The sequence below is a fragment of the Erythrolamprus reginae genome, chromosome 2, assembly GCF_031021105.1.
Source record: "Erythrolamprus reginae isolate rEryReg1 chromosome 2, rEryReg1.hap1, whole genome shotgun sequence".
Lineage (NCBI taxonomy): Eukaryota > Metazoa > Chordata > Lepidosauria > Squamata > Dipsadidae > Erythrolamprus > Erythrolamprus reginae.
Window position 1 is genome coordinate 189317182 of NC_091951.1, and position 25889 is coordinate 189343070.

At 46.0% G+C, this 25889-nt stretch overlaps 1 protein-coding gene across 2 annotated transcripts in view; it reads right to left on the bottom strand.

The window, feature by feature from the left end:
- Positions 1-3022: 3022 nt before the first annotated feature.
- Positions 3023-25889, bottom strand: part of ITGB7 (integrin subunit beta 7) — an 84101-nt gene continuing 61234 nt past the window's right edge. For both annotated transcript variants that reach the window (XM_070740878.1, XM_070740876.1), the window contains 7 exons: positions 25641-25834; positions 20589-20731; positions 19247-19454; positions 11734-11936; positions 10298-10467; positions 6099-6233; positions 3023-3267 (listed from right to left, as the gene is read on the bottom strand). In XM_070740878.1, the coding sequence (XP_070596979.1) occupies positions 6171-6233; positions 10298-10467; positions 11734-11936; positions 19247-19454; positions 20589-20731; positions 25641-25834 (981 nt within the window). In that variant the 3' untranslated portion in view covers positions 3023-3267; positions 6099-6170. The remainder of the gene's footprint in view (positions 3268-6098; positions 6234-10297; positions 10468-11733; positions 11937-19246; positions 19455-20588; positions 20732-25640; positions 25835-25889) is intronic.

The window sequence follows — 25889 nt, forward strand, 5'->3', positions numbered from 1 at the left end:
AGAACGATTAGATAATCTTCCACAATGGCCAAGCCAACACGCTGCTATTTATATCAGCAGCTCTAATTACTGGAGCCCCATCCAAACACCGGTGGCCTCTCTTATCTCCTGTAATATTTCTTCAATTGGTCTCTTCGATGCATAATTCTACGCATGCGTGGGTCTAATACTTCCTCATCCGAATCGACCGAAGATAATGGAGATTGGCTTCCTGGGCTGTGTGCCAAGCCCCCCTCTTCCAAGTCACCCCCCACCTTCGTCCGAGGAAACTGCACTATCTGACTCTGTCGGCAATAAAACAGGCCTATGACATGTTGATGTTTCCCCTGCATCCACCTCCACATTCCTTGGGGCAGGAGCTGGGCCAGAGCCAACCACAACACTGACCTATAACTGCCAAAAGCTGGGCTTTCAGGTAGAAATCTCTCAGTTCTAGATCTAGGACCACGAGTGTCAAATGTGCGGTGTCACGTTGCTGTCATGTGACACCTCATGATGTTTTTCTCCTTTGTGAAGTTGGGTTGGGCGTTGCCTGCATGTGATGCACCTGGCCCGCAGACTGCCAGTTTGACACCCCTGATCCAGGAGAATAGGCCTTCCTAATAAAGAAAAAATGCACTTACCAGGTTCATATTACGGTATGTGTAGTAGTTTGCCATGATGGCTGCTCAGAATATTGCTACAGGTGTGCTGTGGGGAAGAGGTAGGTTGTATGCTGGCTATGCCCAAATCAGTGGTTGTGCAGGAAGCTAAACACCTAGTTCCTAAACTTCCAGGTTGATGGTTCCAGAAATACCCAATTTTCAACCTTGGGCATATGGGTGGACTACAGAAACTTTAAACCACCTAACTTCATTCGAAGGGAGGGTTGTCTGCTTCTGTTAGACCGGTGTTTCTCACATTGTGGGGTGGGGGACCCTGGGGGGGGGGCACACAGAGTGATGCCAAGGGGGGCACATGACCCCAGGGAACGTGCTTTTTTTGCCATAGGTTTTTTTTGCACCAAACAATAACACAGAGCAGGAGGTATGCAATGCAGATAACAAACCCATGGAAAAATATTTAAGAGGGATGAAAAGAAAGGAGGAGAGAACAAATGTAAGTCTCCCAAAAGCTAAGATGAGGAAATATGACAAAGTGTATGTAGCGCTTGACTTCACTGACTACGGTGGAAGATGAGAAAAGACCGGCATGTTTACTGTGTCTAAAAATGTTGGTAGCAGCAACATGAAGCGAAATAAATTAAGGCATCACTCAAACACATTACACCCCAATCACACTGATAAGCCGCTTGAGTTTTTTCAGCGAAAATGTACTGAATATTGCAAACAATTGTCCTAGTGGAGAGTTGGGTGTGTGTGTGAAATATTTACTTCTTCCTGGGGACGCATAACAGAAAATAATTGAGAAACACTATGTTAGACCATTTCACTTCGGCTAAATTAGTGTCTATGCCATTAAATCGTCACTAAATTAGTCCAGTGTGAAATTGAATTGCCAGAAGAATACAAGGAGAAACCCAATTCTAAAATATGCAGCTGTCACACGGTTGTGTGAATCTGAAGCTCCGGTGTCCATCCTTTAGGGATACAACTACAGAATGGGTGGTGGACAAGATTAATTGTGGGCCCAGAGCTTGAAATGATCCCTATTTGATTTACCTTTTTCTTAGATGTCTTTATCCTGCCTTTTATTTATGGGTAACTGAAGGTGGTGAGCATACTGGCCTCTATGTTCCTCAGAACAGCAACTCTGAAGTAGGTTGAGCTGAGAGAATGACTGGCCCAAAGCTGTCCAGCTGGTTTTCGTGCCTAAGGCAGGACTAGAACTCGCAGTCTCCTGGTTTCTAGGCCAACACCTTCACCACTACACCAAACAAGCTTCCTATGGCTATCCATACCCTATGACTTTGTCTTCAGTTAGACAGTGTGTGCCAGCTGTTGATACCACCAATAGAACCAATGACAGCTTATTTTACCTGTGGGCTGGAGGTGAAATGAAAAACCACAACACGGACCCAGCAGAAAGAAATATCCTTCCAGGGCAGGTTTGTGCCATGGGTAGGTACAAGTGAATAATGTACAGTGATACCTCATCTTACAAACTTAATTGGTTCTGGGACGAGGTTCTTAAGGTGAAAAGTTTGTAAGACGAAATAATGTTTCCCATAGAAATCAATGGAAAAGCGATTAATGCGTGCAAGCCTAAAATTCACCCTTTTTGCCAGCTGAAGCGCCCATTTTTGTGCTGCTGGGATTCCCCTGAGGCTCTCCTCCATGGGAAACCCCACCTCCGGACTTCTGTGTTTTTGCAATGTTGCAGGAGAATCCCAGCAGGGGAATCCCAGCATCACAAAAACGAGCGCTTCACTGGTAACAGAAGTCCGGAGGTGGGGTTTCACAGCGAAGGGAGCATCAGTGAAATCTCAGCATCGCAAAAACACCAAAGTCCTCAAAACCCCACCTCCGGGCCTCTGTGTTTTTGCGATGCTGCGATTTCACTGAGGCTCCCCTCTCTGGGAAACCCCACCTCTGGACTTCCGTTGCCAGCGAAGCACCCGTTTTTGCACTGCTGGGATTCCCCTGCTGGGATTCCCCTGCAGCATCACAAAAACACGGAAGTCCGGAGGTGGGGAGCCTCAAGGGAATCCCAGCAACGCAAAAGTGGGTGCTTCGCTGGCAACGGAAGCCTGGAGGCGGGGCATCCCAGTGGCGGCGGTGGGTTTGGAAGGTGAAAATAGTTTGTAAGAAGAGGCAAAAAAATCTTAAACCCCGGGTTTGTATCTCGAAAAGTTTATATGACGAGGTGTTTGTAAGATGAGGTATCACTGCTGGCAATAGTGGCAGCCCATCTGCAAATCAGTGTGGATGAACCATTCAGAGAAGGTTCATCAGAAAGTGATGCATGTACAAGAGATGTGAGGCTTATGCATAATGTTGAAGAAAAGCTGCAGCATTTCAGGGCCTTCATCGATATGGCTACTACATGTTTCTAGTCGCCAACACATGATGTCAAGTAAAAGCACAGTACAATAAAGATTTTATTGGTTGACCATTGAGAGTTTGCTACATGTATTGATTCATTATTTTAAACACATTTGAGATTAGCTGGCGATGTAGGTCGCACTACATCTAGGGCTTCCTCGGGGGTGTGGAAGGGAAAATTCTTATGCAGGTATCTCCTCCAAAGTCAAAATCAGTACCTTCAGCCGTTGGCACAATGTTGTGTTTGCAATGTTTTAATAACCATTGTACAGGGAGTTGATGACTGTTGTAATAATAATAATAAAGGACCAATTAGAGAACACCCACAGAAACATCAATAACATTTTTAAAGAAATCCCGTTTACTAAAGAAGAAAACAACTCGCTTCCCTTCCTGGACATCCTGATTAGTAGAGACCACAATGACAAACTAGAAATGCAAGTCTACTGAAGAATCCACCCATATTAACTAGTTGCTCTACTACCAAAGCAATGACCCAACCTCCTACAAGAGAAGCTGTGTAAGGATTTTATTTAAACGACTTTATTTAAATGAGCCCAATCACATTGCAGTAACACAACAGAAAAGGGAAACACCGCATCTGTACAACACATTCCAACAAAATGGATACTAATGCAACTTTATGAAAAAGTCCCTGATCACTCAACCCAATACAGCACAACCAACACCCTTAAAAATTACACTGCCAGACATCAAGAATGTCTCAAAAACCACAAATAGACTACTACAACCACATGGAGTCAGCATAGTACACCAGCCAACTAGAGCCCTTCAAAACATCCTAAGCACACCAAAAGGGCCAGCAATCTCAGAAGAACATACAATGTAAGAGATGCAACAACCTCTATGTAGGACAAACAGAAGACATAAGACTGGCAGAATATATCTCTTGTGGCCTGTCCACGTCCCGCACAGCTGGTCACAGATCCCGAGGATCGAGAGACAGTTGTGGCACGGTACTATAGGCCCGTGCACCTGGCACCTGAGTCCAATAGTGAGGAGGTTGGAGAGGATTTGGTGTCAGAGGCTGAAAGTCAACAAGGGCCTTCCATACCTCCCGAGGTGCACATAAGTGACCTAGGAGAAGAGGAGGAGCCTCTTCTTGATGCTAGGGCATATAGGGCTACTAGAAGGCAGGAGTGGCTAAGCAAGATGAGGTGTCTTCATGAATAGATCTGTAGAACAATTGGCCGCATTCTTAGGTTTAGCCACATGATGCTTCAGTGCGGAAGACAACTTCATTTAGTTCCGATTCTCTCTCTCTCTCAGACATTGTTTAGATTATGAATTACAAATCAGCAATGTTGGCTAATGATATTCGGTCTGCCTGCCAAGCTATAGTAAGTTTCAGAGAAAGATCACTTTGATTAAAGTGATGATCTGTTTGTTTTGGTTTGTGCTGGGACTCTGGCCAGTTGTTAAGACTAATGAGCAGCTAGCTCACAGGCAAACCTATTTCTGATTTCCTGAACTGCTGAAAACCCAAACCTAACTGCTAAGGAAATATTAAGCGTAACTGATGTTTTAAATCAGCAAGTGTGTGTGCATATTTCTTGGGGGGGGGGGGGCTCCTCACTGGGACAAACAATATCCACGAGCACCATCTGGCGGTCAGAAGACATGACTTTTTTAAAAAAAAATTCACATGCATGCATGTGATGGTTTGGGTAGCCAGTGCCCAAAAGGTTCACCATCACTAGTATAGATGGATTTAACCATAGTTTCAGTTTCAGCGTACTGATGATACCTCACCCCATGCCCTCGGATGATCTCACCCAGCGGTTTCATGTAAATATTAAATAGCAGGGGGGAGAGGACCGACCCCTGAGGCACCCCACAAGGGAGAAACCTCGGAGTCGACCTCTGACCTCCCACTAACACCGACTGCGACCGGCCGGAGAGGTAGGAGGAGAACCACTGAAGAACAGTGCCCCCCACTCCCAACCCCTCCAGACGGTGCAGAAGGATACCATGGTCGATGGTATCGAAAGCCGCTGAGAGGTCAAGGAGCACCAGGACAGAGGATAAAGCCCTGTCCCGGGCCCGCCAGAGATCATCCATCAACGCGACCAAAGCAGTTTCCGTGCTGTAACCGGGTCTGAAACCCGACTGCTGGGGACCTAGATAATCGGCTTCTTCCAAGGACCGTTGGAGCTGGAGTGCCACCACCTTCTCAACAACCTTGGGCGATAGTTATTAAGTATGGCTGGGTCCAGGGAAGGCTTCTTGAGGAGGGGGCGCATGAGCGCCTCTTTATAGGTTGGAAAAACTCCCCTCCCCAAGGAAGCGTTGGTAATCTCCTGGACCCAGCTCCGTGTCACCTCCCTGCTGGCCGAGACCAACCAGTAAGCAGGTGGCGGAACTCACAGATCCAATGGCCTTGTCCACTTCATCAGGTGTCACCAGATCAAACTCTTCCCAGACAGGTGGACAAGTACGTAGCCCAGTCACCTCGACTGACTCGTTGTCAGTCGACTCTGTTTCCCAATTGGAGTCGAGATCGGCCCGGATCTGAGCGCTTTTATCAGCGAAAAACGTGTTAAAGTCCTCGGCACTACTCTGCAAGGGCTCCCCAGCTCCCCCCTGATTAAGAAGGGAGCGGGCCACCCTAAACAGAGCGGCCGGGCGGGATTCCGCTGATGCAATCAAGGCGGCATGGTACGCGCATCTTGCCGCCTTGAGCGCCACTTTGTAAGTCTTAATAAAAGCTCTTACAAGTGTTCGATCATGTGACAATCCTAGACCAGGCCAAGTCCAAAAATGCCAGGGACTTTCGAGAAGCCTGGCACTCTTTAACAAATCAGCCATCAATAGACACATAGTCATTAACAACTTCTAAAGACTATGCAAAACAGAGAATCTACCAGCCCCAAAGAGAAAAAGACTCCAGCAACTCTCCACCAGTAATCAGCACTCAGATCAACATAGATTAACTTTGAGGTTAACTTCAGACCAACAATCAAGTAAGTAATACCCCAATCAAGAAACTGCCAAGGAGCCATCAGTAAACAGCCCAACATCCTCAGACAGACAGGCAAGACACCAGAATATAAACTGACAGCAAACATTCCTTACTAGCATTGATGATGTTACCTAGTTAGGTTAATAAAATGTCTTCAAGAAAACCAGCAGAGAGCACCAAGGAGTCCTCATTTCAGCCCTGGGCTACAAATATTCTTCTTTATGTGCAACTCTGGTGGCGGCGCTCTTGAACTTGACGTTGTTCATCTGGAAAGAAAAATCGGAAGAATCAGGAAAAAGTGCAAGTGATGAATTTTGTAGTTCAAGTCAGCAGCAGGGGTGAAATCAGTGATGGGCTACCAAAATTTTTACTACCACGCTGTGGTTGTGGCTTATGCATTTTGTTTCAACATCTTTCAGTGCAAATTGGGTGCTCTGGGGTGGAACTCCAAATTTTGCTACCGGAACTGCGTTCCTGACCGTTCCTATAGGAGCCCATCACTAAATGAAATGCTCCCAGTTTGCTCGCACCTGCAGTTCATTGGAGATCCAGTGGTGAAGGCAGCACGGGGCTCTGCTTACCCTCCCAGAGGCTGCCGTTTGGGTTCTTTTACCCTCTGCGCATACGCGAAGCGTCCTGTGCATGTGCAGAGGGTAAAAGAACCCAAATGGCAGCATTCGAGTAGGCAGCATTTCCTCAAGCCTCCATGGGGAGAAAAATGGTCTCCCCAGGCTCCTGAGGCCCTCTTCCAGTAGGCCTGTTTTTTGCCCCGCTGAGCCCTGTACTTACCTGCATCCAAAATGGGCCATGTGGAGACTCCTGGCAGGAGAGGGGTAGGTGAGGCCAGCCAGGAGTGGGAATTTTGGGGTTCTCCAAACTGCACAGAATCTTGGCTAGAGGTTCCCCCAAACCCCTGAGAACTCCCAGCAGGAGTGGACCAGGAGCATTTCACCCCAGTCAGCAGCAAACCCCTCTACAGTAGAACCCCGACTTACGAGACTAATTGGTTCCGGAAGGAGGCTGGTAAGTCGGAACGCTCGTATGACGAAACATTGTTTCCCATAGGAAACAATGTAAAGTCAATTAATCTGTGCAACAACAAAAAAACCCGCTGCCGCCGAACGCTAACTTCCGCGTTCGGCTTCAGGAGACAGCTGCGAAGCGGCGCGGGTGTTTTAAAATGTGGCAGCCGGCCTGGGGGGTTCGGGGGCTTCCCCCCGAGCCCCCCAGGCCGGCTGCCACGTTTTAAAACACCCGCGCCGCTTCGCAGCTGTCTCCTGAAGCCGAACGCGGAAGTTAGCGTTCGGCTTCAGGAGACAGCTGCGAAGCGGCGCGCATGTTTTAAAAGGTTGCAGCCGGCCTGGGGGGCTTGCCAGCACCCCCCCCGAGCCCCCCAGGCCGGCTGCAACCTTTTAAAACACGTGGGATATGAGCGCCAAGGAGCTGTCTCCTGAAGCCGAACGCGGAAGTTAGCGTTCGGCTTCAGGAGACAGCTCCTTGGCGCTCGTATCCCGAATGTGAGCTCGGGAGGCGAACAAAAATGTCGCTCCCCTCCCAGCTCTTATCTCGAGTAGCTCGTAAGTAGAGCTGCTCGTATGTCGAGGTTCCACTGTATCTGCAAATGGGGGTCACCTTTGAAAATGCCCGTTCCCTACTTCCCCAGAAATCCCCCCGAAGCTATCTCGGAAAGGAGGAATCATACGGGGTTATGCTATGTTGATGGGACACATTGAACCACATGCTAGCTACATCTGCATCTAGAAATTAGGATTAATTGAGTAAAGTGCATTAATGATGCATTGCCTCCAAATAACAACTTGCCTCCAGAAGTTGTAAATGCTCCAACACTGGAAATTTTAAAGAAGAGTTGCACAGCATTGGTCTAAAATGGTATAGTGCAGTGATGGCGAACCTTTTTTGGCTTGGGTGCCAAAAGGTGTGTGCGTGCATGATAGTGTGAATGTATGTGCCCACAACCACTTGCACATCATGCACACAAACCCCATGCTGCCCTTCACGCAGGCACACAAGCCCCCCACCCTATGCTGCCTCCCCCTCCCCTTGATGCATGTGCCTCACTGAATCCTCTGGACTTCCAGTAGGTCCGCTGGACCATTTTTCGCCATCCACAGATTTCAGGAGGCTTTCCTGAAGCCTGGAGAGCCTGGAAAATGGCCAAAAAGAAGGCCAAAAATAAGCACGAGAGATGACATAGGACAATACTTCAAGTGCCCTCATATATGGCTCTGCGTGCCACCTGTAGCATGCGTGCAGTGAAGGGCTACCAAACCTTTTACTACTACACTGTGGGTGCAGCTTATACAGGATGCCCTGCATTTTCTTTCAGCATCTTTCAATGCAAAATGGGTGCTCTGGGGTGGAGCTCCATTTTTGCTACCCCACTGCGTGTCCACCCCCACCGTGTCCAGGCAGTAGCCCACTCCTGCATCCGTGCCATAGGTTGGCCATCACGGGTATAGGGTTTCCTGCCTGAGCAGAGTTTGGACTAGAAGACCCTCCAAGGTCCCTTCCAACTCTGTTGTTCTATTCTAACCTTCAGAGTGATCAATGGCTGCAATTGACACCAGCCAGAAAGTGTAAATTCCTAAAGAAGCAAGAGTAGTCGGTGTGCTTTTGTGCAAAAGATCTTGATAATTTGTGCTTGAGTTAACTGAATTGCATTAAAAGGCTTTGAGGCACTCAAGCTAAATTGATCTCAGGTAGACTCATTTGCTTTGTTAAAGCTACGACTATCCACGTAAAGCTGAGTTGTGCTTGGGGCCCTAGAAGTCCTGATTGTACAAGCAAGCAGAAAGGAGGACTATGTAGTCCAATCCTCGGGAGGATGCCAAGCTGCTCATGTCCTCAATGGTAGGCAGAACAACAGCACTTAAGAGTTAATTAACAATACAGTGTTCCCTCGATTTTCGCGGGTTTGAACTTCGCGAAAAGTCTATACCACGGTTTTTCAAAAATATTAATTAAAAAATACTTTGCGGGTTTTTTCCCTATACCATGGTTTTTCCCACCCGATGACGTCATATGTCATTGCCAAACTTTCATCCGACTTTAATAAATATTTTTTTTAATAAACTTTAATAAATAAACATGGTGAGTAATGATCTAAATGGTTGCTAAGGGAATGGGAAATTGCACTTTAAGGGTTTAAAGTGTTAAAGGAAGGCTTGTGATACTGTTCATAGCCAAAAATAGTGTATTTACTTCCGCATCTCTACTTCGCGGAAATTCGACTTTCGCGGGCAGTCTCGGAATGCATCCCCCGCGAAAACACTCCCCCTCTGTTCCACAGGAAAAAACCCCTCTTTCCATGGAACCGGTCCCTGCTGCCCAAAAGGTTGAGGACTGCTGCCTTATACTATTTCAGACAAGTGTCCCGTCTCTTCTTAAAATCCTCCAGTGACGAAGCACCCACAACTTCTGAAGGCAAGTTGTCCCACGGGTTATGTGCAATGTGTGAAAAACACGCATGTTTTACATTTTCCACTGTCCTTCGGATTTTCTGCAGGTGTTTCCCAAGGTGCAAAGCCTACTGGTGGGTGTTGTGGTTAGCTCTGGCCCAGCTCCTGCCCCAAGGACTGTAGATGTGGGGGAGACATCCACATGCTGCAGGCTTGTTTTGCCCCTGGTGGAATCTGCTGATGAAGGCTCCTCTGACCAAGAAGACATGAGTGACAGGGAGGAGGAGAGTGTGGCAGACAGCTCAGAAGGAGATCGATTATCTAGCTCCTCCTTGGATTCGGAACAAGAGTTAATGATACAGCCACGCATGCGGAGAGCGATGCATAGGCAGCAACAACTGAGAGATTATTATCAAAGAAAATGAGACCACCTGTGGTTGGGTGGGGCTGTAGTAATTAGTGAGGCTGCTATAAACAGCAGCCTGTGGGTTTGGCCATTGTGGAGGATTATCTGATCGTTGTGTTTCGTGACTGCTTTACTGACTTTTGTGTGCTGATTTTTCCCCGCTTTGAAACTAAACCAGAGCAAAGTGTGTTTCACTTTGTGAAAGAAGAAGGACTGTGAATTGCCTCACAGCTGCAAGCTAAGTATCACAGAACTGATACGGGACTTGTACAAATTACCAGTTTGTTTGGAGACCAGTGCTCTTTGCTATACCAAAAGAGGGCTTGGTTTAAGTGAATTTTCATTATAAAGAACATTGTTTTGAATTTTCAAACGTGTGTGTGTCTGAAATTTGTTCCTGTGAATTTTTGGGAGGAGTCTGCCAGAGAGCCTGACAGAACAGTGGGTCAGGTTTGTCTCCCTCAGGATGGCCTTGTGAGATGAAGATGCTTCAAAAGGCACTGACCTGAGACCACAGGACACCTTTTCGTTCTTTTTCAAGGCATCTGAACTTCCTCCGGTCACAGATCTCCACAACAGCACGGGGCAGGGCAATGAGGAGCACCCCTATGCCCATCACAGCCAGGGCACTCATTAACACTGGCATCAGGTCCGGCTGCCTGGGAGAATCTGGCACTGCCAGGGTAGAAAGAAAAGAAACACAGGAGTTATCGAAGCTGCCAACACTCCCACCAGGAATTGGAGAAGCTAGTTTCCATTCTTTTGAAAACAGCTTCCCTGGCCCTCTGGAGGTCAGAAATGGCCTGTTTCGCAACTTCTAGTGGACCCAATAGGCTTGTGTTTTGCTCTCCCCAGGCTGCAAAGGCTTCCCTGGAGATTGGGGGAGGGTAAAAACACCCTCCCCCATCCTCCAGGAGGCACTCTGGAAGCCAAAAATGCCCTCCCAGAGCCAAAAATCAGCTAGCCAGCATACACATGCACATTACTTTCCTTCCTTCCTTCCTCCCTCCCTCTCTCCTTCAACTTCTTTCCTTCCCTCCCTCCCTTCCTCCTTCCTCCCTCATCCCCCACAAGCTCTTTGGAAGCAAAAAATGCCTTCTCAGAGCCAAAAATCAGCTGGCCAGGACAAACAAGCACGTTACTTTTCTTCCTTCCTTCCTTCCCCCCTTCCCTCCTTCTTTCCTCCCTCCCTCCTTTCCTTCTTTAACTTCCTCCCTCCCTCCTTTCCTTCCTTTAACTTCCTTCCTTCCTTTAACTTCTTTTCTTCCCTCCCTCTCTCCTTCCTTCCCTCCCTTTCTCTCCTCCTTTTATTCATCCATTCATCCATCCATTCATTCATTTATTAGAAACATAGAAACATAGAAGATTGACGGCAGAAAAAGACTTCTTGGTCCATCTAGTCTGCCCTTGTAATATTTCCTGTATTTTATCTTACAATGGATATATGTTTATCCCAGGCATATTTAAATTCAGTTACTGTGGATTTACCAACCACGTCTGCTGGAAGTTTGTTCCAAGGATCTACTACTCTTTCAGTGAAATAATATTTTCTCACGTTGCTTTTGATCTTTCCCCCAACTAACTTCAGATTGTGTCCCCTTGTTCTTGTATTCACTTTCCTATTAAAAACACTTCCCTCCTGGACCTTATTTAACCCTTTAACATATTTAAATGTTTCGATCATGTCCCCCCTTTTCCTTCTGTCCTCCAGACTATACAGATTGAGTTCATTAAGTCTTTCCTGATACATTTTATGCTTAAGACCTTCCACCATTCTTGTAGCGTGTCTTTGGACCCGTTCAATTTTGTCAATATCTTTTTGTATTCAATTTGTACTCATTAATCTATCCACCCATTCCCAGCATGTCTAACCAAGTGTCTCTAGGAAACCCCAATGGGACAAAAGAATAACATCACATACTTCTTCCCCTGGCCACTCACCCTTTCGGGCATTCACCGTCAGGAGGATCCTTCCTGTCTTGTCCTTCTCAATGAGGTAGACGAGGAGTCGCCCGTCTCCTCCCTTCATCTGGCACCATCTCTCATCCACGGGAACCACCAACGTTCTCATTGTTTGGCTGCAGGAACTGCTACAGTTCTGACTTAGCGGCCCAGTCCCAAAAGCCTTGCATTCGGCACAATCCCTGCCAACAGATGTGCAGGTGTTTTTTTTTTCAAATGGGGGGCTTTTATTTACTCTTGCTTAGCATAAAGTGTGCCCCCCCACACACACACACAGACTCAGAAACTGCAAGCACCAATGGAGAACAGTTTGATCAACCGGACAGTTACTACAACCAGTTGGTGATTTGGGGGAGGGGGGTTCCTTTTTATATCATGTCTAATAATGGGCGGGCATCAAACATTTTAGCAAGGGGTTCTAATGCCTGGTTGCTGGGTGGGCGTGGCCATGATGAGCGTGAGGGGGGGCAGTTTTGCCTTCCCCAGGCCCCCGGAGGCTTTCCTAAGGATCAATTGAACAGTGAAATGTCACTGGCACCAAACCCGGTCAAAGTCAAAGTACCTGGTAATGGCTTTCCCTTTGACTTAATCAGGGTGATGACTGACAATGAACTTTGCTGAACAAAGCCCTCCAGCTTAAAATAAAGCCACCGACAAGCAGCCAGTTTCTTCCCTCCATCCATTGGCTCCCTCCCCTCAGAATAGGATAGGATAGAATAGAATTAGAATAGGATAGGATAGAATTAGGATAGGATAGGATAGGATAGAATAGAATTAGAATTAGGATAGGATAAAATTAGAATAGAATAGAATTAGAATAGGATAGGATAGAATTAGAATGGGATAGGATAGGATAGGATAGGATAGAATTAGAATGGGATAGGATAGAATTAGAATTAGGATAGGATAGGATAGAATTAGAATGGGATAGGATAGGATGGAATAGAATTAGAATAGGATAGGATAGAATTAGAATAGGATAGAATTAGGATAGAATAGAATTAGAATAGAATAGAATTAGAATAGAATAGGATAGAATTAGGATAGGATAGAATAGAATTAGAATAGGATAGAATAGAATTAGAATAGGATAGAATAGAATTAGAATAGGATAGGATAGAGTTAGAATGGGATAGGATAGAATTAGAATTAGGGTAGGATAGAATTAGAATAGAATAGAATTAGAATAGGATAGGATACAATTAGAAGAACCGTTGTACCTACCTGAACGGTCTTCTCAGTGCACTGGAAGGAGAGTCCAATATGGGTTATTCTCAAATCCTATTGGTCGAGACTGAGTTTAAAATTAACATACTATTAGGCACCGCCCCTTGCCTGCCCCCAGTGAGCTCAGTTTTAAAACGAAAGGTAGTATAATCCAACACAATTTTATTGAACCATTATCTATATATATATATAACAATAACAACCAACCAAGCCCAGCTTCCCTGAAACAATCTAATGCTGGGTGGGTTTGGACTCTCCTTCCAGTGCACTGAGAAGACCGTTCAGGTAGGTACAACGGTTCTTCTCCATTGCATCTGGAAGGAGAGTCCAATATGGGATATACCCAAGTTCCAATCAAATGGGAGGGAGATTGTTAGTCAGGGCAGCTGGAGAGGAACACACCCTCTGTAATACCCTTCTCCCAAAAGATGCCTCAGCTGAAGCATAGGCATCCAGTCTGTAATGTCTAGTGAATGTAGGAGTCTTCCACGTCGCAGCCCGGCAGATGTCCTCAATCGAGGCTTGAGTCCTCCAAGCCGCAGACGTGGCTGCACTGCGAGTAGAGTGCGCCGTGACCCCTTGAGGTGGACTCTGAGCTCTAGCCTTATACGCCTCCCCTATGCAGTCCCGGATCCATCGACTAATTGAACTGGGGGAGACGCCCAGACCCTTTTTTGGATCTGCAAATGAAACAAACAATGACTCGGACCTTCTAAAGGCCTCAGTCCTTCTGATGTAGATTTTAACAGCTCGCCTAACATCTAGTTTGTGCCACCTAAGTTCTGTAGGATGGCTCCCCTGCGAGCAAAAGTCCGGCAAAATTAGTTCTTGCTTCCTATGGAAAAGCGAGTTGACCTTAGGAAGGAATGACGGGTCTAAACGTAGAACCACCCTGTCCGGATAAAATATACAAAGGTCTGGTCTGATGGATAATGCAGACAGATCCGATACACGTCTGGCTGAAGTGACAGCCACTAAAAAGGCCGTCTTGATGGAAAGAAATTTGAGCTGAACAGATCTTAGAGGCTCAAAGGGAGGCCCAGTCAAGGCCTTCAACACCAGAGATAAGTCCCACGATGGAAACCTATGAAGAGGCGGGGGATGGCTGTTTGAAGCTCCTTTTAGAAAGTCCCGTATCCAAGGGTGAATCGCTAAGGAGCGGAACTCCGGTAGTCGGATAACGGTTGCCAATGCAGCCACCTGTCTCCTAAGGGTGTTTGGAGACAGTCCTTTTTCAAGGCCTGACTGCAAGAATTCTAGGACTGTCAGTATCTGGGCTCTTTCTGGTTGTATGTCTTTCCCGGTGCAGAACTTACAGAAGGCCGACCACGTGGCCTGGTAAATCCGGGATGTTGACGGCCGTCGGGCGGCCTGCATTGTGTCAATGATGCTGTCCGGCAAACAATGCTCCCTCAGTTTGTTCCTCTCAAATGCCAAACGGCTAATTGGAGCCATTGAGGGTCTGGGTGGAATACAGACCCCTGACTGAGTGAGATTGTCTTGTCCGGAATCCTCCAAGGTGGGGAGATCGACAGAGCCACTAAGTCCGAGAACCACGGGCGACGTGGCCAATGTGGTGCAACCAGTAGCACTTCCGCTTCCTCCAGTATAATCTTGTCTATCACTCTCTGGACCAAATTTGTCGGAGGGAAGGCGTACAGCAGACCGCGAGGCCAGCTCGACCGTAGGGCGTCTGCCTTCTCTGCCATGGGAGAGTGGAACCGAGAATAGAACCTGGGGAGCTGTGTATTGTTGTGAGTGGCGAACAAGTCCAACAGCGGTGTCCCGAATCGTAGTGTGATCTTGTGGAACAATTGCGGGTCCAGCCTCCACTCTGTGGGGTCCAAGGTGGTTCGACTGAGCCAATCGGCCTGGACATTGTTGACGCCTGCTATGTGCTCCGCGGATAGAGAAGCCAGGTTGAACTCGGCCCATGTGAAAAGGGCCATGGTCTCCCTCATGAGGCGAGGGGACCTCGTGCCTCCCTGATGGTTGAGGTAAGCTTTTGTGGCCACATTGTCCGTTAGGACTAAGACGTGTTGACCCCGAACCAAGGTTACAAAATGCTGGAGCGCTAAAAACACAGCCCTGAGCTCTAGAAGGTTGATGTTCACAGGAAGGAGATCCTCCCTGGTCCAGAGCCCCTGGGCTACCTGGGAACCGATGTGTGCGCCCCAACCCGACAAACTTGCATCTGTAGTCATGACTAGTTGGTCGGGAGCCAGGAAGGAACAACCCTGGAACAGTGCTGGAGAAGTCCACCAGTCCAAGGAGGTCTTGACGCTCCTTGGTAGCCTGATCAGCCGGTTTGACTGGCTGAGTTTCGCCTTCTGGGCCGGTAGCAGCAATCCTTGTAATGGACGAATGTGATGCCTGGCCCATGGCACAATCCCTATACAGGAAACCATGGTTCCCAGAACCCTGGACAAAAGGGCTAGGGATACCTTTGGTTGTCTCTGGATGGAAGTTATCAAGGCCAAGATATTGTCCAGTCTGTCTGGAGAAAGCGACACTGTGCACGTCGTGGTGTCTATCACTGATCCCAGATGTAGAAGTCTTGTAGCCGGGATCAATTGGCTCTTGGGAACGTTGATGGTAAAGCCGTGTTCTTCCAAGAATGTCATCGTAAGTTGGAGATCTCGGTGCGCTCCTGCCTGGGACTTGGACAACACGATGATATCGTCCAAGTATGCCATCAGGCGGACGGACCGTGTACGAAGATGAGCTGTGAGCACATCGAGTAATTTTGTGAAGGTACGAGGGGCCGATGATAGGCCGAATGGCATGGCCCGGTATTGATAATGCTTCCCTTCCACACAAAATCTTAGATATCTGCGATGTGGTGGAAATATCGGCACATGTAAATAAGCTTCCTTCAGATCCAAGGAAGTGAGAAAGTCCTGCGGCCGTACTGCCGCCAGAATAGTATGCAAGGTGTGCATCCTGAATCTGCGGTAGAGGATGAATTGATTTAACAATTTCAGATTCAGAATTAAGCGACAGCCCCCGGATGCCTTGGGGACTATGAACACCATAGAATAAAATCCCCTGCCCTCTGTGTGTTTTGGCACAGGCTCTATGGCTTGAATCTGAAGGAGGTGACTTACTTCCTGAAGCAATTCCTTCCGTTTGGAAGGGTTCTTTGGTGTGGGACAGTGTAAGAATCGGTTGGGCGGGGGCTGAATGAATTCCAACCGTAGTCCTTGTGTCACTGTCGATAGAGCCCATTTGTCTGAAGAGGTGGCCAGCCAGGAGGCGCTGAAAAGGTGTAATTTCCCTCCTACTGGCTGCGTCAGAGCAAAGTCATTTGGATCGCTTAAACCCACGCTGGTTGGAACCTCGAAATGGGCGTCTGTTAGACTGATAGCCTCTGGCCCTGTCTTGAAAGGGGGTACGGTCATTCCTGTAGGTATTCTGACCGAAGTTGCCCTGGGGAAAGGATCTAAACTGCTGGTTTGACCGTGAGGTGTCCCAACGAAAGGACTGACGTCGGTTGTATGGAGTCTGACGACGATCCTGACCCCTCCTGGACCTGGGGAGGATCTTCCGTTTGTCCTTGTCCTCTATGAGGACCTTCTCTAATATGTCGCCAAACAGCTGAGACCCCTGAAAAGGCGATGATGCCAGACGCCATTTTGATTTGGTGTCAGCTTGCCAACTGCGCAGCCATAGTAGTCGGCGTGATGCAAGGGTAGCAGACATCCCTCTCCCCGCAAACTTGGCAGCATGTAAGGTGGCATCGGCGGAAAATTCTGCCGCCGCCAACAACTTACTAAGGTCCTGGCGCATCCGTCCTTCCTCCGGCCCCAGGCGAGACATCATGTCCTCGATCCAGACGATGGAGGCTCTATTAAAAAACGATGCAGCCGCTGCTGCGCGGAACCCCCATCCGGCCATCATGTGGGTCTTCCTGAGGAGCACCTCAGCCTTCTTGTCCTCTGGCTTCAAGTTATCACCCATCTCTGCGGGAACCAGAGCATTGGAAACCAGTGTCACCACCGGTGAATCTATTGGGGGGAATTGGAGAAGAGCCTCTACTTCATCGTCAAACGTGTAGAACTTCCTCTCTACCACTGATGGCCCCTTGGCTGCTGCCGGATATTGCCACGGTCTTTTAATACTTTGTACAAAAATTTCCGATGCCGGAACATGGTCTGTTTCAGGCTTAGGCTCCTTCAGCAGAGTAGAGGATCTAGATGGCACGGCCTGCGATGGTTGGGCCGGATCCTTCAACTCCATAGTCTGTCTTGCCTTATATAAAAGAGTCCTGAAGGAGGACTGCTTGAACAGTCCCGCCACTTGAGGTTGTTCTGGAGGTGCCTCATCCTCTGACATATCATAGTCTTTATCACTATCCTCCATTAACACAGGCTCCTCAAGTACAGATCCTAAACTCGAAAGGGGCGGTGCAGACCAGAGGTCCCGGGTCGTGGCTTGCCTTGGCTGTTGGGGCCCTTGCTGTGCTCCCACTGCTATGCCCTTGGTATAGACATTGGAAAGTAATTCCTGGAAGGCCGGTGGCATATCCTGCCACGTATCAGGATTGTCCCTGAGCCCCGCAGCTGTAGGGGTGAAGGTAGCTGCTGGGACAGCTTTGGCCTGAGGTGAAAAACCCCATACAGGTCTCTCCTGGGTGGCTGATCCCGGCCTGCTTCTGGGAACCTGAAGCTGAGTCAGGGCTGGGTGATCAGGAGACCAGTCTCTCTCAACCCTCTCTCTTGGGGTTTGTGGGCCAGCAGGCACATCAAGGCATAACGATGGTCCAGGCCTAGGCAGTGGAACACTGTGGAGTGCAGCCTCCAACTTTTGTTCAAGGGCCTGAATTCGCCTCTCGGCCTCCTTGATGGCTGAGGAAGAGGACTGGGATGATTTAGCCTTTATCTTCCCCTTATCCTTGGGCTTGGCCACCGGGGCAGGAACTGCAGATCCCAAGACAGGGGCTGGGTCTGTATTGCCACAGGAATCCATAATACTCACAGTATAAGTAGGAATCAGAGTATTAAAAGCAATTAACGCACAGAGCTGAATTAATTATGCTCTCTCTCCTCAGATTGATAAACTCCCTCAAAATGGCTTCTCGGAGCTACTGCGCAGTGCGCATGCGCCTGTCAGCCCTTCCAACCGTTCTTCGCGCCTAAAACAGGACGCTGAGACAATGAAGGGAGAGGAGGGGGGGGGAAGCTCCCCTTCGGGCACTCAAAATGGCGGGCGCTGTCTGAGGCAACATAAAAACAGAGGGTTCACAGCCCTTTCCTTCGCCGGCTCTTTCCCCCTGGCGGATCCTGCCTCCGCATTCTCGGCTTGCCGCGAGGCCTCTGGAAAGCGCTCTCCTTGCTTCCGGCGCTCGGCTTGGCCGCCGAACATATGATCGGCGGTAGGAGCGCTTTGAAGAAGCCGCGTTGCTTCTGAGAGCGGCGGCAGCGTTCCCGGCGGCTCCGAACTAGCGCCAAACAGCAACTGATTCCCCTGGGTACAGGGTAGTGCTGGGAGAAGTAAATTGTCTTCGGGGGACTCCGCGTCCCCGAGTCTCCCAGTGGGGGGGGCGGACCCCCCCACCTTCGACTCCCAGCCGAGTTTGGCCACGGAGGCCAGTGACACCAGGCTGCTCCCCTTATGGGACGGTACCCTCTATGAGGGAAGAGGTCTCCTGGGGAATTCGGTGGGGGAGTCTGCCCACGGAGGGCAAAAACCCCTTCCATCCTTTGCATCATCTGTAGAAACAGAAATAAAAAGAAGAAAGGCAGTTAAAACAAGTAAAAAACAGAATTAAATAACATTTTCTTTATTACAACTAACTCATACGTCTCGATACTTAGACTGAGTTTTAAAACTGAGCTCACTGGGGGCAGGCAAGGGGCGGTGCCTAATAGTATGTTAATTTTAAACTCAGTCTCGACCAATAGGATTTGAGAATAACCCATATTGGACTCTCCTTCCAGATGCAATGGAGAATAGGATAGGATAGAATTAGAATGGGATAGGATAGGATGGAATAGAATTAGAATAGGATAGGATAGAATTAGAAAGGATAGAATTAGGATAGAATAGAATTAGAATAGAATAGAATAAGAATAGAATAGGATAGAATTAGAATAGGATAGAATAGAATTAGAATATGATAGAATAGAATTAGAATAGGATAGGATAGAATTAGAATATGATAGAATAGAATTAGAATAGGATAGGATAGAATTAGAATAGAATAGAATTTTTTTACTGGCCAAGTGTGATTGGACACATGAGGAATTTGTCATTGGAGCCTCACCTGTGCAGTTCACAGGGCACCTGGTGGTCAGCACAGTGGCTGCCCAACCACCCAACATCGCACTGGCACCGGTTGCAGACGCAGCGTCCATGCCCATTGCAGATCTTGCCCTCTTGGATGCATCCGCTGGTATCTAGGCTGCACTCACATGCGCTGCCAGTGTAATTGGCCTGGCATTGGCAATGGCCACACCTGCACTGCCCGTTACCTGTTGGCAGAAGGAGACACGCATCATAGTGGAGCTCTTTCTGTTGTAGGGAACGGACCCGCTTCAATAAGCCATCAAGGTATTTGGAGAAAGATGCAAAAAAGTATCTTTTAATTGACATTTCAGAACTACGGCTAAATCCTGGTTAGTGCCAGTTCAAATAGTGCAGTATTTGATTTAGTATTTGATTTAGTGCAAATTATATACTGTTCAAAAAAATAAAGGGAGCACTCAAATAACACATCCTAGATCTGAATGAATGAAATATTTTCATTGAATACTGTACTTTGTTCTGTACAAAGTTGAATGTGCACAACAGCATGTGAAGTTGATTGTCAATCAGTTGCTTCCTAAGTGGACAGTTTGATTTACTTGGAATTATATTGTGTTGTTTAAGTGTTCCCTTTATTTTTTTGAGTAGTGTATATTCATATCAGGTCTTATTTAATACAAGCCAAAATTGACTCAATAGGAGGCAAATGCGTATAGAGTTGAGGCTAGCACATGCATTGTTACATTTGGGTTTTAGATTTCAACACATGTCCTATGTGCAAAATGGAGGGAAGGGAGGCTCTGTTGGAGGAACATACAAAAAAAGAAGCTAATTTTGAAAAATTACAACAGAATACAATAGGTAGCAGATCTGTTTTGAATATGGATTTATCCTCTAGTTTGTTCACTGTCTGTCCTTTCTCCTTCTGTCCCTCTGTCCTTTTGTGTGTCTGTCTGTCTGCCTGTCCATTCAGCTATCTATCCAATAGCCTGTCTTCTGTCCATCTGTCTCTCATCTGTATATCTATGTCTGTGTGTTCATCCTTCCAACTCTGTTTATCATCTATCTGCCCGTCCATCCATCTATTTGTTATTCTGTTCATCTGTGTGCTGTCTGTCCAACCTTCTGTCTGTTCTGTTCAGCAGACTGTCAGTTTTTTCCATCTGTCATTCTGTCCATTCTTCTATTTGTTTTACTTTTGTTCATCAATGATGTTACCTATTTGGGAAATTAAAAGCCTGCAAGCAATCCACATACTTCAGACAGAACCAAGGCCTCTGTGGTTCAACCCTGAGTTACATATATTCCCTTCAACTGGAGAGTAATAGTACCTTTGATCTTAAAGAAACTTCATTTTTTACCTGCACAGAGTTGCCCATTATGTCGTTTGCAGGCAATGTTGTCACAACTGCAGAAGGGCCCACTTGCTAGGGTCACACCTTCTGAACCAAGTATTTCCTCTGTCCTGCAATCACAGCGCCGGCCAACATACCCTTCATGACATCTAAAAAAGAGAGGAGAAATGGGCCGTGGAGAGGAGACAAAGAGCATTTCTAAGTCAACCATCGGCTTGCATGGTTTCATCCTCACCAACTTGCTACCTCTACATGCTGGCATAGCTACAGTCCTTCAATTATGATTGAAGCTGGGATTAATGCTTTAGGTATTGGTAGAAGAGCGGAGCAAAGGAAAGGTGGACTCTGCTAACGGTGTGACAGGTAGTTATTATAAATCAACCAATCATTTTCTCTCAACCCTTCTTCAAGATTCTCACATGAAAGTTCTAAATCCATGCTGAACTAAATAAAATTATCTTCCTTTTAGAGCAAACTCTGATTTCTGAATGCAGAAATGGTTAAAAATGGATGCTTGATGTCTGCTCTTTGCTTTGTCTGTTTTCCATTCTATGATCTTTATTCCAAATTCTTCTTCAGGTGGCATGATCAGGCATCTATCCACCTTCAAGAGCAATCCAAACAGCAGAGCATTTGACATGGATAGCTTCTGAGGACATTCCTTTCAGCCTTCTTAGGTCAGTTTGAGGGAGGGGGGATGCCTTGTTAGGCAATGAAATAACATTCCAGCGGTAATGTGTTTAGAGACCCCTCCAGATTTTCCCAAGGAAAACTATCCTTTTTTTAAAAAAAAAATCCACTTGATAATTATTAATAACTTACTAATATCATAACTTTCAAATACTTCTCACTAACAAAAATAACAAACATAATCAAACTAAGTTGTCACAATCCACATGCCTGCTAGTTCGCAGGTACTACCCCCCTCTCTTTTTCACTCTTTTCTTTCTTTCTCCTTCTTTCCTTTCTTTCTTCTTTTCTTTTCTATCCCACCTCCAACTACCTTTCCTTTCCACGTCACCCTTGGACTATCAAATACTACAGTTATAAGATTATCCAAATAAGAATATTGAATACAAAATACAGTAATTACATATAGACAAATATTTGGAATGTATATACAACAATATATATAAGCTGCTGTATAAAAATACTGTTTACCCCATCCCCCTCCTACTTCTCTTTTCTGTATTCCCATCTCCCCTTTCCCCGTTGTTTTTTTTAATATAACCTAATAAAGTATTTTTTTAAAAAAAAAATGCAAACCAAATGTTTAAATATATATGTGCCTCAAATCTACATTTATTACAAAAAATGAATAAACAAATAGGGTCTTTGGCAAGATTTATGTATGAAATCAAGATTATATACATCATATTACCATATCATGTTTTTCCCCCCTAGATTTATTCCAGTTACTTTTTTTCCCGAAGCTAAATGTGAGATTTGGAGTTGAACAACCGCTTTGAAACTGTTTGCCTTTTTAAAATTTTGATTGCATACATTGCATTTGGTCAAAAAGAAAATTTAAGAAAAAAGAAAAAAGAAAAAGAAATTGCTAGAAGTAATATTGCTTGTCCGGTATTTCAAGCGCTTCTTCTGAATAGGAATTGCCACTTAGAGATGAAGATTTCATTTCTTTACCCTTTTCAGATAAATTCTCTAATCAGGCCTTCCAGGAACACCCTATAGCAGTGGTGTCAAACTCAAGGTCTGTGGGCTGGAGCTGGCCTGCAGGGTGCTTAAAAATCAGGCATGCAGGGCTGACCTGGAAATAACAAAGGACCAGCCTGCAGTGCCTCTGGTGGCCAAAATGGGGCATGTCAGGGCCTTGTGCATCCTGTTTTCGGCCTGGATGGTCTCCTGCAGCACTTTGCTAGCCAAAACAGTGTTTTGTCCATCATAAGTTCAAACGGTCACCAAGAGACCAGACATAAGTTGAGGACTAACTGTAGATCATTTTGCCACTTCATGAAAGCAAAAGAACAGACTGTGAAATCAATATTACGCTACTTTATTGCAATATTTCTGAGCTGGACCTTATGCCAGGCAAATGAAGAAAAAGGGGTGTTTTTTTGAGCATTTATTGCTCTGCAACAATAAATTTTGAAATTTTCAATATATTTTCTGCGGTCGATAACCAATTTGGTGGTACTTATGGTGTCCAGATTGTAGAGTTCCATCATCACAGTTATATTTTGAGGGGAAGGATGATATTCAGGTCATCAGTTCGGGTTTTTTATGTCAAATTTTATTAGTTTTTATCAAAATATAAGATACAAAGGAAAATAAAATATAATGGAAAACTAGAAGAAGGAAAGGGGGGAAGAGAAAATGTGAGATGGAAAGGGAAAAAGGACTGACCTCCAACTCTCTTTGGCGCAGTAGAAGATAATAACATTACAGCTTCAACTTTTTACTTTTATACAATAGTATATCCTAGCCATTTCTATAACAGCAAACTTGTCTAATCCACAAAAACAAAACAAAATTTCATTTTTCCCCACCACAAGCACAAAGTTCAGAAGCAATTTCCAAATAGAAACAAAATCAAATATATTCTCTTTTTAGATAAAATAATTGATATAACAATCTCTCTTTTTCCTTGCTATGGGAAATAATATATATTTGCTTGCTCATTAATATTTATAATTTATATTACTAAAACTTAGTATACTCTTTCAAATTTTAACCCTAAAGAAAATAATACTTTTTCTAAATTTTAACACATTGATCTTTTCTTTAAAAACTTTTCTAAAGTCAATTTCTAGCACATCCTTTTTACAATTTTAATCTTTTTAAACCTCCCTTTAACATACAGTGATCCCTCTATTATCGCGAGGGTTCCGTTCCAAGACCCCTCGCGATAATCGATTTTTCGCAATGTAGGGTTGCGGAAGTAAAAACACCATCTGCGCATGCGCGCCCTTTTTTTCTATGGCCGCGCATGCGTAGATGGTGGAGTTTGCATTCCCCACCGCCCACGCAAAGGGGAAACCCGATTCGGCTCCTCGCTGCTGCTGCGCTACCGAGCAGATCAGCTGCTGGGCGGCCGAAGGAACCTTCCCTGGGTCTTCCCGGCCACCCACGCAAAGGGGAAACCCCGGCTCCTTGCTGATGCCTGCCGCTCGCCCGCCCGCCCGCCAGCAAGAGGGGGAAGACCCAGGGAAGGTTCCTTCGGCCGCCCAGCAGCTGATCTGCTCGGCGCAGCAGCAGCGAGCAGACGAAGATCGGGGTTTCCCAGCCGCCCACGCAAAGGGGAAACCCCGGCTCCTCGCTGATGCCCCCGCTCGCCCGCCTGCCGCCCGCCAGCAAGAGGGGGAGAGATAGAGAAAGAGAGAGAAGGAAAGAAAGAGATGAGAGAGGGAGGAAGAGAGTGTGAGAGAGGAAGAAGCAAGAGAGAGAAAGAGAGAGAGAAAGAAAGATGAGAAAGGAAGGAAGAGAGTGACGTCATCGGTGGAAAAATTGCGATATAGCGTTTCGCGAAGCTCGAGATCGCGAAACTCGAGGGATCACTGTATATACATTAAAATTCACTTTCGGTAATACGTTACAAACTTTAAGGATTACTCAAATTATAAAGGAGGGGGGAAAAAATTTCAAACCCACTTTATAAACTCAGATTCCCACAAACACAAAACTACATTAAAACTTTCTTTCATATATATGTAACACATCAATAAAAACTCAGCTAACTACAATTAACTCATTAAATTTAAATCTCTCCCCCCAAAGTATGGTCATGCAATAAGATCTTTTTATTCTCTTTAAATACTAACCATTCATATTTTTGAATTCAATTTCAATAACATCTTTCAAACTTTGGGAGTTTTTCAAGCTGCAAGTGACTTAAATTCAGTGATTAATCAGAGCTGTAATGAATCGTTACTAGTCTGACATAAATATTAAAGCAAGTTTTAATGCAGTATTGCATTTATAAGATGGCTTTACAAATGTTTGCTTTCTGTCTTTTAATATAATGTTTGAACTGAATAACTCCCAAGGTCATCAGCCAGCTTTTGAGGCGCTGGTGAGAGAATCACAATTAAGGGATAACTTCCTTGTTAAAAGAAAGAGTATCATCTTACTATCTGTCACCTTTTATCTGATTTTTCCTTTTCTCTTATGTTCCCTGCCATTCTCCCAATGGTTTACTTCTTCCTCTGTATATTTTTTCCTCTTCTCCCCTAATCTTACAAAATGTTGCAGGATGATGCAGAGGGGTTGCTGATACAGGAGTTAAAACTAGAACAACTTAATCCTGGATGATCGTAGTAGCATGGTGGGTATCAGAGAAAAAGGAATGGTGCCTGATCTGAGCCTGGCTGTGGGACTCTCAAGGTACATCCAGCTCCAACGAAGACCGGCCTGGGGAAACTGAGAATTCTAGATCCTGGAGAGAATTTCAGGAGAGAATTCTCTAGAGAGAATTCTAGATCCAGGGTGATGGTGGGGCCTTTAAGCCAGTCAGCCTTGACTCCTGTGTGGACAAGTCCATGCAATTTCCCTAGCAGCATTTTTGAAGGTACTGCTAACCCTATCATTGAAATATTCCTATTACACTTTTAATTTTACTATCAGCCCATTACTAGAGTGAAGTAAAAGCTTCCTTGATTCCCAATTTCTCTTCCTAGTACGTATCATGTCTGTTTCTGCCTAGCCCAGTGGTTCTCAACCTTTCTAATGCCGCAACCCCTTAATATGGCTCCTCATGTTGTGGTGACCCCCAACCATAAGTCTAGCCCCAATTCTCCCAACAGAGCTTTAAACTAATTGGCAGGAAGATCAGAGGGACATCCCCACTGTAAGCATCTGATTGGTCGGATTGTAAAAGTATGTTCCAAGGCGCCAGAATAGAAGCTTTAGTTCCTAACACCAGGGGAAATTTGTCTTTCCCCCTGGTCTTAGGTGACCCCTGTGAAACGGCCATTCAACCCCCAAGGGGGTCCCGACCCCCAGGTTGAGAACCACTGGCCTAGCCTGTCAATATCATTGATCATTATGACACAGGAAGGCAGCTTTTTTAAAAAAACACAGTGAAATAAATCATATAAATACCTGCAAATGCCACAGGTGATGTTGCCATGTCCACCAGAGCAGTGGTGTGCATCAGGCTGGGTGTCTTCACATTGGCACTCACAGGCTGTTGATAGCTCTACTTGGACCTCCTCTCCCACTCCTAATACCCGCAGCACCAGCTTCTGGGACTCAGGGAGGCAAGTGGTTGCCACTATCTTCACTGTGAATTGCACCTTGGGAAGATAGGTGAATGAAACATAGAAACATAGAAACATAGAAGACTGATGG